We start from the raw sequence: 17726 nt of genomic DNA on the forward strand, positions 1-17726 counted from the left end.
ATTTCATAGTTCCCTGATAATCCAGCATGTGGTTTTTAGACTATTTCTGTGAATGGGAGCCACGAAAAGAGGATGGGCCCTAGACTTGCTGGAGACTTGGGGAGGTGTGCAATGGAAGCGGGGGGGACCCCCCCAAATGTCAATTCAACACTTCAAACCCTGAGAAACACCCTATTAAGGGGGAGATCTGGTCCCCTTTTCCTGGGTAATTTGTCCGCGGTCTTTTCCACCCAAAAAGTTTCGTACCTGAATGGAAGTGAACGCGAGAAGAAAATCTACGAAACAAAGAGAGCTTTTTGCTGTCGGCACAACTATTTTTGGTTTCTTTGACCGCATGTGGAGAATGACTAACGTCCATTCCTCAATTCCCCCGCTGCAAAAATCCCTGTGCTTTCTCCCAAAGGGGGGGGGAGAATCAAAACAAATCACTGCAGTGGGGGACAATTTAATTATGCCGTGCCGTCTAGACCAAACCTCTGACACTTCTGAGTGACTGTGGTGCAATGGAATGTTTACAGACATTCTAACCGGCGTGTGAAAGCCACTGCAGTTCTGTGTGTGTGTGTGTGTTGGGGGTACTCAAAGGAGAAGGGGAAAAAGCAAGTGGGATTATTGCATTTCAGCGTTTGACTAGACTTGATTATGTCTGTTTGGGGGAGGTGACAGCTCCAAGTTTTGGAGGACCTTTGGCCAAGACAGCCTTCTTCTTAAGCGAATCGATCTTCTCACCACCACTGTCAATAACTCTTATTGCTCCTCCTCCTCCTCATTTCTACCACTTGCTTTCTAGACAGGCAGAGAGCCAATGAGCAGGGAGGCTGTGGCATCTCCTGCCCCTCCTCCTCCTCACCACCACCACCACCACCAATGTCTGGGCCAGAATGAGACACAGGGGAACACGCAGGTTGCAATGATGCAGAGAAACAGCCAATCTCGGCAGCTGCCCGGCCGTGCCGAACGTTGACGCCCTCCCCTATTGGGGAGGAAGCGCTTTTAATTCCAGAACCCCACCCCACTTTGAGCCCTGGAGGAGGAAAAGGGACCTTCCGGTAGCTTCTCATGCGGCACCTCAAGGGCAGAGAGGAACAGAGACAGGGAGGCAGTAAGGACTATGGGGTAGAGCAAGGGTACAAAATCTCAGCCCATAGGCAACGGTGCAGCCCATTTCATTAGGGTGTGCACCTTAAAGGTCCCAACTGGAGCGGAGGAGGGGGAAGTGTGCTTTCCCAGGGCCTCCAGGAAGTGCGTAATTCTCCCCACCATGGCGTGGGGAGGGGGGATTACACACTTTCAGGAGGCCTCGGAAAGCACGCTTTCCCTTCCTTCACTCCAATCGGAGCAGGGGGTGGCAGGAAAGAAGGGGTGGCACTGGGAAATTAGGGTGTGCCTGGGAACACCTGGCACACCCTGTGTGCACACCTATGTCTCAGCCCCATGGGGTGAATCAGACCTGCCTGAGGTCCCAATCATCCCCCCTATTCCCTGGTTATGCCCCCTTTCCCAGGAATACCAATTGTTTCCCCAGCTTTTGTGTAGTTTTCTCCCTATCCTAAAAAGGTGAACTGTCTCTCCTAAGGCGGAGTTACCAGCAAGGAGAGCTTGGGGCTGGTATTTTGGGCCCCACCCACTACTTAAAAGGTTGTCACACAGAGGAGGGCCAGGATCTCTTCTCGATCATCCCAGAGTGCAGGATACGGAATCACGGGCTCAAGTTACAGGAAGTCAGATTCTGGCTGGACATCAGGAAAAACTTCCTGACTGTTAGAGCAGTACGACAATGGAACCAGTTACCTAGGGAAGTGGTGGGCTTTCCCACACTGGAGGCCTTCAAGAGGCAGCTGGACAACCACCTGTCAGGGATGCTTTAGGGTGGATTCCTGCCTTGAGCAGGGGGTTGGACTCGATGGCCTTAGAGGCCCCTTCCAACTCTACTATTCTATGATTCTAGAATGACCTTCTCTGAAATGGAATTTGGCCTTAGAAAGAGGTTCAACACTCTTTAGACTAGACTTCAGGAGGATCAAGAGGGAACGTCACACATTTCCCTCTGGAGTCAGTCTGCACTTCAGCGTTTAATGAAGAAACCAAATTCGCGGCCTGGGCGCGCGAGGAGAAGGCCAAGCCGTTCCTCCGGACCAGAAGGGAAACCGCTCCAAACGCCGACGCGTCAAGACTACGGAAGGACAGCCCCGTCGTCTTCAGATCAGCGCCGCAGAACTAAGCAAGCCCGGGATTCTCTCCGGGGGCTCTTTACATATTTCTTTCGGCAATGCGAACTTCCATGAGCTTCTGGATCTCCAAAAAGGTCGTGCAGCTGGTTTCTGGGATCATCTTGAAAATATAAACAAAGGTGGCCATGGAGAGAGGCCAGAAGATGAACAAGGAAAATGGCCCGATGTGCGGCTAGAGACAGAAAGGGAGGGGAAAGGGGGGGGGCATGGAAACAGAGAAAAGGAGATGGTTACATGAACGCAAGGCATTCTGAGCTCCAGGGAGGGTTATCTTGATGTTTTAAAATGTTTTAAATTCCCCAAACCTGGTAGGGACAGGGCCGGTGCCAGACTATTTTGCGCCCTTGACAGGTGAGCTGCTTTCACCCACTCCCACCCCCACCCCAGCGCACCTGGGCGCAGGGTGCCATCTCGCCCGCCCAGCCGAAGCAAAGCCAGGATGCTGGGGCAGGCAGGTGGCTTCGGAACGGCGCGCCTGGAAGCTGCCCTCTCAGAGCCATTGTGGGAGAGCAGCTTCCAGGTGCGGCGTTCAGCGCCCCCTTTACCTTGGTGCTCTAGGCGGCCGCCTGAGTGGCCTCTATGGTAGCACCGGCCCTGGGTAGGGAAGGGACGACTTCACAACCGGTCCAGAAACAGAGACTCGTTATTTACTGTGTACACAGGAGAAAAGCCCCATACCTCGTACAAACGGACGTCAGAGATTCTCTACCCATCAGCCACATCAGCATACATTTAGACGTCATCCAAGTTGCTCTAACGAAGTCATGCTTTTCCCTCCTCCCTCCTTTGACTGATCGCAAGTCCCATACATGTTCCATAAACAGAAAACCCATTCTTACAGAAACAAGGCCATATCTTGGCAGCCTATGACCAGTACAAAACGTTGCACTCTGTTCCTTGGTAAGCACCACAAGGAGAGATAGGAATTCCAGAGTATGCTCTGACCCTTGAAAAATCCCTGGTCAGAGGGCTTTCAATGGTTTGGATGCCTGTATGTCGGAAATATTGAAACTTGGATTCAATAGGGCTACCATTGTACCTAGTTCGGAAACTTCAACTAGTTCAAAATATGCCAGCCAGGTTGGTCACCGGTACACCTAGGGGTGACCACATTACCCCAACATTAAAATCACTCCACTGGCTGCCAATTAGTTTCCAGGCAAAGTACAAAGTGTTGGTCATTACCTTTAAAGCCCTAAATGGTTTGGGTCCAGGTTACCTGCGGGATCGCCTTGTCCCATACAGTCCGCCCCGCACACTCAGGTCCTCTGGGGTGAACTTACTTCAGTCCGCTAAAACTAGGCTGACATCAGTTTCCCAGAGGACCTTTTCTTCTGTCGCCCCCAGATTGTGGAACGGCCTGCCGGAGGAGATTCGTAAAATCAACTCTCTGTGTGATTTTAAGGCAGCTTTAAAGACTAGCCTTTTCCGGCAGGCCTATCCAGGTCAATGTAAAATCAAGAATTTTTAAGATGTGTTGATTCCTGTACTAATGTTGTTCCCCGCCTCGATCTAAAGGGAGAGGCGGGTAAGAAATAAATAAAATAATAATAATAATAATAATAATAATAATAATAATAATAATAATAATTATTCCCCAGTCATCATGGAATGCTGGAAGTTGTGGGGCTTCCCCCCCCCCCAGGGAATGTTGGGAGTTGTAAGACGTTTTTTGGTCTAAACATGCATAAAATTGCACCCTTACGCCTTCCCCTTTAGAGAGCCACATGTACAACAGCCATTGTGAATCACATGTCGAGTATTTACGTTCTCACCTCCCTGCCATTCCAAGATTCATGACTATTACATTTATATCCTGCTTCCGCCCCCCAGCAAGGAACCCATGGCTGCTTCCCTGATCTCTCTCCTCCTCCTTCTCCTCTGCATTTTCTCCGCAACAACAACCCTGCGAGGTAGGTTAGGCTGAGAGTCGGCGGCTGGCCGAGAGTCACCCAGTCAGATTCATAGCCAAGCGAGGACAAGAACTCAGACCTCTCGAGTCCCAGCCAAACACTCTAACCGCTACACCACACTGCTTCTCTAATATGTTAATGCAAAGAAACAAAATCTCCCCGGAGCAATAAATAGGGATACAAATAAATACAAAAAATACAGATACAAATAAATACAATAAATAGAAAGAAGAAAAAGGAAAGGAACCTCTCGTGCAAGCACTGAGTCATTAGTGACTCTTGGAGGGACGCCAGCTTTCGCTGACGTTTTCTTGGCAGGCCTTATAGCGGGGTGGTTTGCCGTTGCCTTCCCCGGCCGTTATTACCTTCTCCCCAGCTAACTGGGTACTCATTTTACTGACCTCGGGAGGATGGAAGGCTGAGTCGACCCGAGCCGGCTGCCTGAAACCAGCTTCCGCTGGGATCGAACTCAGGCCGTGGGGAGAGTTTCAGCTGCAGAAACTGCTGCTTTACCGCCACAGTGAAATCAAATGTTTTTGGATTTCGTAGAACCATAGAGTTGGAAGGGGCCTACATGTTTGAGGTCAATCAAGCAGACGCTGATGTGCAAAATCACTCACCTCCATCTGAACGAATATCACCCCCAAAAGAATCCTCGAGAACCAGTTCGCGAATCCTCCAATCACGTAAGCTGAGGCCCGGGAGGACTGGAGGAATATTTCTCCGGATACTATGTAGGGAATCGAACCTGTGTGGGAGAGGAATAATCAGGTGACCGGCACTGTTTTTTCATGGGTCCTCTGATGCCCGGGGCGCTGAATCTCTTTTCAGACTGAATGCTTGGGAAGCTCGGGGGCCGGGCTGGGGGCTGGCATTCCAATGGTGGGTGGAGCCAAAGGCAAAAAGGGGGCAGAGTCAAAAGAGAAAATATATTTCTAGGAACGGAAACTTAGGTGGGACAATTCAACTTTGTAGCATGGGGAGAAAAAGTACACCAAAGCCAAGAAACTTGTAAACGGTTGGTAGTGGGCAGGGGGCGGAGGGGGAGAAGAAGGGGGGAGCTACGGGAAGGGGGCGTGGCCGTCTGGGGACTCAAAGAGGGCCGGATTTGGCCCATGGGCCTAAGGTTCGCCACCCTGACCTACGATGTGCATATCGTGCGTTCCCAGCAAAACGCTCTGGACGACCTCCGGGTACTTACCTGGCCCGATCATGTGGCCGGCGAAGAAGACGTTGAGCAAAATGCCACTGACGTAAATCATGGATGGAACTTTGGCCTGTTGGAGAAAGTTGGTCAGGCTTCAATCGTGAGACTACTGGGTTCCCCCCCTCCGCGAATTATTCTTAAAAAGCACCCCATATTTATTTATTCATTCAATCTCTGTTTATTCCCGCGCCTCAGCCCAAAAAAAGTCTGCCGGAGTAGCTGCTATGGAACTAGAAAAAACGACACGACACAAGCAGAGAAAGGGAATAAAATTGTTGCTGGTTCTAACCTATAAAGCCTTACATGGCTTGGGACCACAATACCTGATGAAACGCCTCTCCCGACATGAACCTACCCGTACTCTGCGCTCAACATCTAAGGTCCTCCTCAGGTGAGAAGAACGGTCCTCTGGAGACCATAAGACCATGTATATTACATCAGATGAGAAGAATGGTCTTATGGAGACCATAAGACGATAGAGACCATAAGACCAAGAATGGTCTTATGCAGACCATGCTCAACATCTAAGGTCCTCCTCCGGGTGCCTACTCCGAGGGAAGCTCGGAGGATGGCAACAAGGGAGAGGGCCTTCTCAGTGGTGTCCCTCCCCCATTATGGAATGTTCTCCCCGATGAGGCTCACCTGGTGTCAACATTGTAATCTTTCAGGCACCAGGTCAAGACTTTTCTCTTCTCCCAGGCATTTAACAGCATTTAACAACGTTAAATTTGTTTTTTAACGGACCCCAGAACTGTTGCTTTTAAATGGATACTGTTGTTTTTATACCGTTGTTTTTATGTTTTTGATGATTTTAAATTTTGTATATTTTTAATGTTTTCTGTTTTTAACTTTCATAAACCGCCCAGAGAGCTTTGGCTATGGGGCGGTATATAAATGTAACAAATAAATAAATAAATAAATAAATTACAAACCTGAATTTCGAGGGACAGGGCTAACAGAATACAGGACATGTTGCAGATCATGAAGCCGAGGAGAAGCAAAAATCTCCGTCCCACACTGTCAACGGTGTACATCTAGAGAGTAAAAAGGTAGTGCGGGGTGTGGGGGAAGAGAGAGAGAGAGAGAAAGAGGGTCTTAGAGAGAGAGGCAATCACAAGCCGACGCCGTGTGATGGATACAGCCCTGGACATAGATAGGCCTGGATTCAAATCTTGGCTTAGCTAGGAAGCTCCTTGGTTGACCTTGGGACAATTATAGGGATCCATAACACAGGGGTGACTTTGGTAGCTAAGCTGCAGTTTGACTGCGGGCTAAAAAGTCCAAAGCAGCCTGGGTTGCTCTGATGCAGGGGTGGGTAACCTCACGGCCAAATTCTTCCCAGAGAGCTTTCTCAATTGGGCAGTATAGAAACATAATAAATAAATTTAAGTCCACCTAGTCTCCCAATCTAGTCCACAGTTCTCCGGATGGCCACACCCCTTCCTCTTATCTCACCTTCTCCCCCCACCCCAACCATGATTGTTTGGTGTTTTCACAGCATTTGTGTCACACACCCCACCCCCATTTTCAGGGAATTTCTACATGAGGCTCTTATCCCATACTTTTACCTGGGCTTCTGCTTCTGGATTCCTTGCGAGATTAAGATGGGCTCCTTTACACCTGCTTTTTAATAGGGGAGTTTCTTTCTCTGCCTTGGTATATATTTCATTCTACAGCCACCAGGTGGCGATGTGGTATGGTGGAATTGCACAATTACATGCCGCCATTCAGGAAATGCCGGACTTTCCCCATTAAGAAAGAAACTGTGATCATGGTTGCAAAGTATGGGAGACGCCTTGGAGGAGGAGGAGGAGGAGGAGGAGGAGGTCATATAAAGGACCCGCAAACCACCACGAGTGAGTTGTCACGAGCACACAATGAAAGCCTCGTGTAGAAAGGCTCTAAGAGGTTAAAATGCCTTTCCCTAAGGCGTAATTTCTGGCAGGAAGAGCTTTAAGCTGCAGTACAATTTTGCCTTTTTGTGTGAGTCTTCCTCTTTCTTTCTGTTTGTGTGCGTGCCAATCTGTTTATGAACAACCCAGCTACACAGGAATCCCTCCACTCACCCAAGTGTAGGGTGACCCTATGAAAAGGAGGACCGGGCTCCTGTATCTTTAACAGTTGTATTGAAAAGGAAATTTCAGCAAGCGTCACTTGTATATATGGGGAACCTGGTGAAATACCCTCTTCATCACAACAGTTAAAGCTGCAGGAGCCCTGCCCTCTTTTAAATCTAGTCACAGTATAGCTGCAGTATAGCTCCTGCAGCTTTAACTGTTGTGATGAAGAGGAAATTTCACCAGGTGTGACATGCATACAAATGACACCTGCTGAAATTCCCTTTTCTATGCCACTGTTAAAGATACAGGAGCCCTGTCCTCCTTTTCATAGGGTCACCCAACCAAGTGACCATTTCTAGGAATTTTTGAGTAAAGCTGTGCTAGCAAACTGGAATAACACCAGTAAAAGATTTATTTAAAAGGGTTTTTTTTAAAAAGAGCTGTGAGAGGCTTACCGTTCCGAAGGCCACACTGAAAGTGAGACAATTTAGCCCTATAGTTAAGAATCGATTTTTCCTCTTATCCGCTGCCGCGGAGTTGTAAATTCTCTCTGAATAATCGTACACCTGGAATCAAACCACAGCAATGTTAGGACGCACTGAAGGAACTGCTCACAACCCAGAACTTGAGGGAAATCCTGCACTGATGTGAGCTGAAGACTTTCCTCTTCTCCCAGGCATATAACACCATTGAACAACGCGAAGTTTGTTTTTTAACGGATTCTTATGTTTTTGATGGGTTGAAATTTTGTATACTTTTTAAATGTTGACTGTTTTTAACTTTTGTAAACCGCCCAGAGAGCTTTGGCTATGGGGTGGTATATAAATAAACCATTTTATTCTCCTAGCATTTTAACGGTCTATAAATACATTTTAACTCGGTGTTTTAAATTTGTAGATTTTGCATTGCTGCTGTTTTTAGCGGGTTGAGCTTTTATATTGTATTTTATAGTATGGTTTTATACTGTTGTTTTATACTTTGAATGTTTTTAATTTTTGTGAACCGCCCAGGGAGCTCCGGCTATTGGGCGGTATAGAAATGTAATAAATAAATAAATAAATAAATAAATAAATAAAATAATAATAATAATATAATCTAGCACGTATTTATTTATTTATTTTATTTATTTATCTTACTATGTGAACTCTGGGCGGTTCACATAAGATAAAAACGCTTAAAAACCATTTACAGAAACTAAAAACCACAAAAACATGCAAAACGCGCAGACATTTAAACCCATTGTAGCAATTTTACGTTCACTTCCTTGTGTTCTTCTTTCCTTTTCCTTTTTAAAAATCCTTTATTAATATATATAAAATAGTACAAATCCATCCAAATCTATAAAACAGAGAATATAGAACTAGTTCTCCTCCGCCCCCCCCCCCCGCCCCACCCCGAAATTGACTAGGTCCTTGTGTAAAGCAGAAGTTTCTGCAGCTGAAACTCTCCCCACGGCCTGAGTTCAATCTCAGCGGAAGCTGGTTTCAGGCAGCCGGCTCGGGTCGACTCAGCCTTCCATCCTCCCAAGGTCGGTAAAATGAGTACCCAGTTAGCTGGGGGAAAGGTAATCACGGCCGGGGAAGGCAACGGCAAACCACCCCGCTATAAGACCTGCCAAGAAAACGTCAACGAAAGCTGGCGTCCCTCCAAGAGTCACTAATGACTCAGTGCTTGCACATGAGGTTCCTTTCCTTCTTGTTACTTTTAGGTCCTGTTAGTTTTGTTCATAAACATTGCTTTTTTGGTTAATAAGATCAGGTGTATTCTGATCTGGCGCTGGGGATTTCTGTTTATATGCTATCCTTCATCAGATTAGGTTCCAGGGGAACTCTGGGTTCTAGATTGGGGTGGGATTTGGAGCAGAAGGGAGTTCTATGGATGTTTTGGACTTTACGGTGGATTCCTGCATTGAGCAGGGGGTTGGACTCGATGGCCTTGTAGGCCCCTTCCAACTTTGCTATTCTATGATTCTATGATATGAACACGTTAACCCACCGTTCAACAAACAGCCCATACTCAACCACTGACTGTGGATCAGCGAGTTGCATGAACATCCCTACGGTTTGTTGTTGCGTTGTAAACTGTGGGTTGTTCACGGTTAACAAGCCATGGTTTGTTACCGCAGCTGGGTTCAGACAATACGATCGCCCGCGTTTCAGCCCCGAGAGTGGGTTAGTGCGTTGTGCGAAGAGTCTTGATGCTGTTCCTGGCTTAAGTCTCTAAAACCTCTCAGGCTCTTCCTTCCTTGCTTACCCCGATGACACCAGCTATTTGGATCCCCACCATCAAGACAACGACGGAGATCACGTGCCACCGGAGCTGTTGGCAACGAAGAAGCTTCAGCACCGTCATGTTCCGTTCCGCCTTCTCGGCGAGGGCCTCCAGGCGGAGGTCTCCGATCTCGTCCTCCACATCCTCTGCGCCTCTCAGCTGCTGTAAGACTGACACACAACCAGTATCACCTCTGGCATCTCTGGGGATGGGCCCCCGTCACCCGGAAAAAGAGCAGCGTGGAGAAACGGTGTTCTCTTCTGCTCCCTCGGACCTTCCCCCATGCTAGCTCCGGGATTTGGAAGCTCCCTGGGCAAGGCGCTCCCCAGAAGCATGGCCTTCGCAGGGTTCTGCGTCTCGCTGCGTTCCATCGAGGTGTTGGCTTTGAGGGCCCTTGGTCTAGACACCCTCGATGGGGACCTCGTTCAGCAAGGTGACCTTTTCATCGCCATGACGACCAGCTCATGCTCCTCCTCCTCCTCATTCTCCTCATGGCTCCTACTTGCTTGCTTGGCAGGCTGAGAGCCAGGGAGAGAGTAGGCCATGGCATCTCCTGCTCCTCCTCCCCTTCACTACTGTTGTCTGGGCCAGAGCGAGACGCAAGCGAACAAGCAGGTCACCACCGTGAAGAGGAGGAGCATCTCCAGAGGTTCTGTTGGGGGGTGGGCCCTCAGCAGGTAACCCACCCATGCCTGCCTCCGATGCCAGCCCTGCTTCTGGGTGTGGGCAACCTACATAGCTGTGTGGCCACCCTGCGTTACAACAGCATCACGGGTCACTGCCCCCTTTCTAGGCACAATTCAAAGTGCTGATTTATGGCCTACGACAGAGGTGGGTAGAAAGTAGAGAGGTGGGTAGAGAGTTGGAACCCCACCCCACCCAGGGCAGGTGCCAGACTATTTTGCACCCTAGGCAGGTGAGCTGCTTTCACCCACCCACCCCCACCCCAGCGTACCTGGGCGCAGGGTGCCATATCGCCCACCCAGCCGAAGTGAAGCCAGGACGCGGGGATGGGTGGGCCAGCGGGCGGGTGGCTTCGGAACGGCGCGCCCGGCCGGAAGCCGCTCTGGGATAGCGACTTCCGGGTGCGCTGTTCCGAAGCTGCCCGCCTGCCCGCCCCCCTACCCCAGCATTATGGCTTCGCTTTGGCACCCTCCCAGCCGGAACGGCACACCCAGAAGCCGCCCTCTCAGAGCTGCTGTGGGAGAGCGGCTTCTAGGTGCGGCGTTCGGCGCCCCCTTACCTTGGCACTCTAGGCGGCCGCCTGAGTGGCCTGTATGGTAGCACCAGCCCTGACCCCACCCACAGCGCTAACGGTCATCATGACCCTGTGGGGAAGAAGAAGGAGCTGTTGGTCTGCACCCCCCCCCATTGGGAGATGAGAGGGGGGAGCAGAGCCTTCCCACCAGCCTGAACAGCCTCCTTAATTTCTTTTTATTTTCTCCCTCTTCCCTCCCCATCCCCTTTTCCTTGTGTGTCGTGTCTTTTTTAGAATGTAAGCCCGAGGGCAGGGACGGTCTTCTTTCCTGATCAACTGTAAGCCGCTCCGGGAGCCTTTTTGGCTGAGGTGCGGGATAAAAAGACTCCAACTAACTAAATAAATAAATATATAAAGTCGACCTCCAGATGTTTTGGACCTCAGTTTCTGGCAACCCAGTGAGGGTGTTTAGCCCATGGGCCTTCCAAATCCCGGAGCTGACACTGCCCAGAGGTTGCTGTGAAGTCCGGGGGTTGTGGGGGCGGGGGCATACTTTTCTTGGCTTTCCCTTCCTTCTGCTTCTGAATCCACAGAAATCTCGGGCTTTCGGGGCAGAAGAGCAGCAGGGTGAAGCTTAAGAAGGCCACGATCCCGCTGAAGCCCAACAGAAGCGGGTAACCTACGAAACAAGGTGCACTGATGTACGGGGCTGACGACACGTCCGATGTCCTCGCTGCCGAAGGCCTTGCCTCTCCCAATTTACCTTTTGGATTCCCCAGGAGCGTGTGGTAGCCCAGGGTCTGAGCCACCAAGTGGCCAAGGTTGAGGAACAAAGTGGGTACCATGGTGAGGGATCCCCTGAGGTTGACGGGGGAGATTTCTTCGATGTACAACGGGACCATATTGGAAAATGCACCTGGTTGGAAGGATAATTCAAGGTTTTAATCAGGGCTGGAGAACGTCAGGGCCCTCCAGGGTTCCCCAAATAGCCACACCCCCTTCCCCTGCCCCCCTACTTTCCACACACACACACCCATCAATCATGTGGTTTCCCAATTTTTGTGCATTCCTGCCCACTTCCAAAGTGCTTTTTTCTAAGGCTTGCTTACTGGTAAAAAGGGCTGGAATTTTGGCTCTAAACTGAATCCAGGACTCTTCTTTACCTGAACATATTCCAGAAAGGAAACGTGAGAAGACGGCGTATTCGAAGACATTTACTACTTTGGAAAGTCCCAAGAGGGCAGAAGAGAGCATGGTGAAAAAGTTTGTTAGCAGCAAGGCCCCTTTTCTGAAAAGACAGTAAAAAATGACAGTGGAGGGTGGAGCCAATAAGGGGGCGGAGCTAATAAGGGGATGGCTAGGCACTCAAAGGATTTGGGTGCCAGGCTCATAGGACAGCGGTCCCCAACCTATTTGGCACCAGGGACCAGTTTCATGGAAGACAATTTTTCCATGGACCGGGGGGGGGGGGTTTGAGGGGATGGTTTGGGGAAGCCCCCTGCCCCCCCCACTCCAGCATCCTGGCTTCGAAGCCAGGATGCTGGGGTGGGTGGCTTCGGAACGGTGCACCCAGAAGTCGCACTCCCAGAGCGGCTTCCGGCCGGGCACGCCGTTCTGAAGCTGACCCACCACACCCCAGCATCCTGGCTTTGCTTCGGCTGGGCAGGCGAGATGGTGCTCCACGCCCAGGTACGCTGGGGTGGGGGTCGGGGTGGGTGGATGAAAGCAGCTCACCTGCGCGGCCAGGTTCCTAACAGGTTGGGGACCCCTGTCATAGGACACAAAACGGTGCATATTTGCACATGTCAAATTATTATTATTATTATTATTATTATTATTATTATTATTATTATTATTATTTATATAGCACCATCAATGTACATGGTGCTGTACAGATTATACACAGTAAATAGCAAGACCCTGCCGCATAGGCTTACATCTAAACTTGCAAATCCAGAAAGAATTACCCTATTTCTTCGATTGTAAGACGCACTTTTTCCCCCATATAAACATCTCTAAAAATGGGGTGCGTCTTAGAATCGCGGGTGTGTCTTAAGTTTTTTTTTCCCCCGTTGATGGTACTGAAATTAGTGTGCGTCTTACAATCGATGGCGTCTTACAATCGAAGAAATACGGTAATAGGATTAATTTAAATTCCATAAAAGGTATAGCCAGCCAACTAATTTCTCATCCAAACCACCAATTAGTAGTTCTGCTAAGTGTGGTTTCGTTTTGTTTTACCCATGGTTAATGTATAGGGGCGGTTCACACAACATGCTAACCCACGCTCAGTGGGTTGTTGCACCGTGGGTTGTTGGTTGAACCGTGGGTAAGTCTGTTGTCTGAACCCAGGACATTTCCCACAAAGGGGCGTGTTACCCATGTAGGGAGGCTTGTTAACCACCCTGAACAATGCAACAACAACAAACCATGGATTCTCAAGGTGGCTTCTTTGAGAAAAATAAGCCACGCCGCATGATTCATTTGTTACAATTTTATACTGCCCATCAGCTGACGCCTTCTGGGCAGCGCACCCGTGGTTAACGTGCCACCCCACGGAAAATGTCCAACCTGGAGAACCCATGGTTTGTTGTTGAGTTGCTCAGGATGGTTAACAAGCCACCTTGTGGGAAATGTCCCAGGTCCGGACAACACACTTACCCACAGTCCAACAAACAACTCACAGTTCAACAACAACCCAAACTCAGCCACTGAGTGTGGCTTAGTGTGGTGCGTGAACCCACGAATCGCTGCCGTTATGTGCGGACGGGTCCTCAGAAGAGATCCCTGCCCCGAGGGGCTTACCATTCTAGATTTTGACACGATGCAGCAAATAGAGGAAATAAAAGTTAAATAAAGAACACGTTCATATTTCAGCTGCACACCCTTAGGTTTGGTTACTGAAAGGTTTGGGGAATTGGAAGTTGTGTTGATGGTTTCTCAAATTCTTCTAGCCTCGAGATTTCTGTTCCCCCCCCCTCGTTTGAGTGGTCAGGCCCTCCACGGCAGCCATTTTGCGATTAGCTGCATGCTCCTTTGGAGCCATTTTGTGGTGGTGCCCACAGCAGTTTCTCAGATTCGCCAATGTAGTCAAAAGGATTGGGGAGCCCTGATCATTGGGGAGAAGAAGCTCAGAGGCCATCCTGCTTTCCCACCACCGCCCCATAGAACCTGTTTAGGCCCTCGGAGGCTTTCCCAGTTGCCCTCCTGCCTCTCTCTATACCTGCCCAAATTGTCCACCAGGTAGCGAAGTGCAAGCGAGCCGAGAACGCCTCCCAACGGGAAGGAGAACATGACGATGGCGAAGGACCCTGCCGAGATGCTCCTGTCCTCCTTGTCAGATGTTATGTTGCCAAATTCCAGTACAGTCTAGGAGATACACCATATTAAGAACATCAGAAGTGCCCTGCTGGATCAGACCAAGGGTCCATCTAGCCCGGCACTCTGTTCACAAAGTGGCCAACCAGCAATCGGCCAGGGATGAACAAGCAGGACATGGTGCAACAGCACCCTCCCACCCATGTTCCCCAGCAACTGGCGCACACAGGCTTACTGCCTCAAATACTGGAGACAGCTCACAACCATCAGGGCTAGTAGCCATTGATAGCCTTCGCCTGCAGGAATTTCTCCAACCCCCTTTTAAAGCCATCCAAATGGGTGGCCATCACTACATCTTGTGGTAGTGAGTTCCATAATTTAACTATGGGCTGTGTGAAGTCCTTCCTTTTATTTGTCCTGAATCTCCCACCAATCAGTTTCATGGGATGGCCCCGGGTTCTAGTATTTTGAGAGAGGGAGAAAAATGTCTCCTTGTCCACATTCTCCATACCACGCATCATTTTGTACACCTCTATCCTGTCTCCCCTCAGCCTCCTTTTTTCCAAGCTAAACAATCCCAGTTTTTGTAACCTTCCCTCATAGGGGAGATGCTCCAGCCCCTTAATCATTTTAGTTGACCTTTTCTGCACTTTCCCCAGCTCTGTAATATCCTTTTTTAGGTGTGGTGACCAGTTGACAACCTTAAACAGGTTAGTTCTTCCCCGGGATGGAGAACTTGTAGCCTTCTGGATGTTTTTGACCTACAACTCCCATCACACTTCACCATTGGCTATGCTGGGAGTTGTAGTCCAAAACATCTGAAGGCCAGGATACAGGCCCAGCAATTTTCTACTCTGGCTTTCATTTCATTCCCATTTATTAAATTTATAAATTAAATTTCTCTAGGCTTTTTACAATTTGAAACATCATTGTTGTCATCATTACGACAATGGAACCAGTGACCTAGGGAGGTTGGGGGCTCTCCCACACTAGAAGCCTTCAAGAGGCAGCTGGACAACCATCCGTCAAGGATGCTTCAGGGTGTAGTCCTGAGCTGAGAAGAGGGTTGGACTCGATGACCTTATAGGCCCCTTCTAACTCTACTATTCTATGATTCTATGATTATCATTTGATTCAAATAAAAACCCAATAAAACCAATCAATATGCCCAGCTATTTTCTAGGGTGGCTTTCCGTTCCTTTTGGTTATTTAATTCATTTCTTCAACACCTTATCCGATCGAATTGCCACTTATAATATTTTATATTGTCTTAAGAAATGTTTTTGTAAGCCACCTCGAGAAACGTTTTCAGCTAAAGGGCAGGATAAAAGTGATCAAATAAATAAATAAATAGGTGGAGTATAAGCTGCATAAAGAAACAAACAAATTTGTTTATTTATTTATGCAACTTATACTCCACCAAGCTCGGAGTGTGGCAACAAGGGAGAGGGTCTTTTCAGTGGTGGCCCCCCAATTATGGAATGATCTCCCCGATGAGGCTCGCCTGGTGCCAACATTGTTATCTTTTCGGCGCCAGGTCAAAACTTTTCTCTTCTCCCAGACGTTTAACAGCATTTAACAACCTTTGTTTTTGTTTTTAATGGACCCCAGAACTGTTGTGGTTTAAATGGATACTGTTGTTTTATATTGTCGTTTTTATATTTTTGACGGCTTTAAATTTTGTATACTTTTTAATGTCCACTGTTTTTAACTTTTGTAAACCGCCCAGAGAGCTTCAGCTATGGGGCGGTATATAAATTTAATAAATAAGTAAATAAATAAATAAAATTTCTCTAGGCATTTTACAATTTGAAAGATCGTCGTCGTCGTCACGACACAAATAAAACCCCATTAAATACAACAACAAGCCACCATATAAAATGAATAAACATGTCAAAACAGCATAAAATGTAATACCAATAGTAAGATTGGGGGGGGGGAATCACACCACAGGGCATAAAATAAAGAGCTTACCACAGCAGGGTTTTGAATTGTCCAGATGCTGTACCCATGCTGGAATGTTCCGAAAGAGGATGTCACTGTAGCTAAGACTAGCAGCTTTGTCAGCTCCTGCAGGTAAAAGAGCAGCAAGGTATTATCTACTATTATTGTTGGAAAAGAGCCCAGCTCTGAACCAGAGTAACCTATACTATAAGTTAAAACCCAGGGACATTTTTATGGGAGAAGGTAGTTTGGTCCCAAGCCATATAGGGGAAGAATCCACACATGTATTAATACCGTTTTAGAAGAGTCCTTTTAACAGTGAATTGAAATGTTTCAAAAGCATGAAAACGCTAATGAAGAGACATACCCTGCTTGGTGTGCCCCGCCACGCCGGCTGCAAAACAGAGGCGTTCGCTCTCTTTTCCCTCCCTCCTTCGGCAAGCCTGTGGCGGGTGCTTTGGATTTTGAATAAATATCCAGTTAATTGTTACTGTTTTATTGTTATTATCTTCCTTAGTGGGTCGTTGAAAACCGCTATTCTGAATAATGATTTTTATAGTGTAGGGTAGGGGGCACTGGGCATGAGTTTGTGGAACCAAGGGGGCGGTGACCTGAAAAAGTTTGGGAACCCCTGCTCTAGATGCTTGCCAAGAAAACTTATTTCCTTGTACTTCCCTCTTTCCAGCTAGAAATTTCCTGTTAGATGGTGCCTACGTATGCAGCGTCAAAGAAGACAGTGTATAAATACCTAGCTACCTCCCTTGCGAGGTAGGCACATGCTTTGCAGCAATTAGCTCCAGTGCCTCTTTATTCTGCAGAATAAACACTGTTTGACCCATACTTCTTCTCCTCTCCTCCTTGTGTGCTGAATTGGACTTGGTACACCAGGGAACGAGCTATTTTTGCATTAATGTTGTTATTATTATTATTATATCCCGCCTTTTGCCCAATGCTGGGCCTCAAGGCAGCATCACAAAATTTAAAACATATACATTAAAAAACTATAAAAAGAGATATACAAAAGTGAAAAGTATATTAAACATATTCCAATATTAAAACATTTTAAATGACAATTTTAAAATGTCCTTGACACAGACAGAGGTCCAGTTCATTCACCAAAGGCCTGCCGGAACAAACAACTTTTCGCCTGCTTCCGAAAGCTCATCAAGGAGTCTAGGTACCCTGGGAAGAGAGTTCCAAAGTACAGGAGCAGCCACCGAGAAGGCCCTCTCCCACGTTCCCACCAAGCATGCCCAAGGAAGTTGTCAGCGGTTTAGACGTCCCCCGAGATGGACTCTCCAAACTCACCTGGTTCTTGGGCTCTGGATTCATGATCTCGACACTTCCATGCTTTCTTCGTATGGACCAGAAACCAGACTGAGCTAGAGGGGAAGAAGATGAAGGTCTTTTCAGTAGATGATGAACTTTCCAGCTGATTTTATTGATTGATTGATTGATTGATTGCACTTATATACCGCTCCCATAGCCAGATGTATCACCACATCTTTGGGTAGCGAATGTTCAGTTGAGGAAAAAGATTTCAATCCTTGGTTTGTCTTCTTGAACATTTAAAGAAGGATGGTG

General features: G+C 48.0%; 1 protein-coding gene across 1 annotated transcript; it reads right to left on the reverse strand.

The window, feature by feature from the left end:
• Positions 1-2055: 2055 nt before the first annotated feature.
• Positions 2056-17474, reverse strand: LOC134411593 (solute carrier family 2, facilitated glucose transporter member 5-like). Its single transcript, XM_063145457.1, has 12 exons — positions 17451-17474; positions 16173-16268; positions 14104-14249; positions 12044-12168; positions 11644-11796; positions 11434-11559; positions 9665-9852; positions 7867-7977; positions 6284-6385; positions 5346-5421; positions 4765-4892; positions 2056-2403 (listed from the first exon to the last, which is right to left on the reverse strand). The coding sequence occupies exons 1-12, from the start codon at positions 17472-17474 to the stop codon at positions 2251-2253; spliced, it is 1428 nt and encodes a 475-aa protein (XP_063001527.1). The 3' UTR covers positions 2056-2250.
• Positions 17475-17726: the final 252 nt, after the last annotated feature.

The sequence above is a fragment of the Elgaria multicarinata genome, chromosome 20 (assembly GCF_023053635.1).
Source record: "Elgaria multicarinata webbii isolate HBS135686 ecotype San Diego chromosome 20, rElgMul1.1.pri, whole genome shotgun sequence".
NCBI lineage: Eukaryota > Metazoa > Chordata > Lepidosauria > Squamata > Anguidae > Elgaria > Elgaria multicarinata.

Bases quoted from the DNA above. Each gene is read 5' to 3' on its own strand.
- LOC134411593 (XM_063145457.1), bottom strand. From the start codon at position 17,474: ATGAATCCAGAGCCCAAGAACCAG. The intron at 11,560-11,643 runs GTAAATTGGGAG...CTTGTTTCGTAG, and splicing joins GCTCCTGGGGAATCCAAAAG to GTTACCCGCTTCTGTTGGGC. The intron at 7,978-9,664 runs GTAAGCAAGGAA...GTTTGATTCCAG, and splicing joins AAATAGCTGGTGTCATCGGG to GTGTACGATTATTCAGAGAG.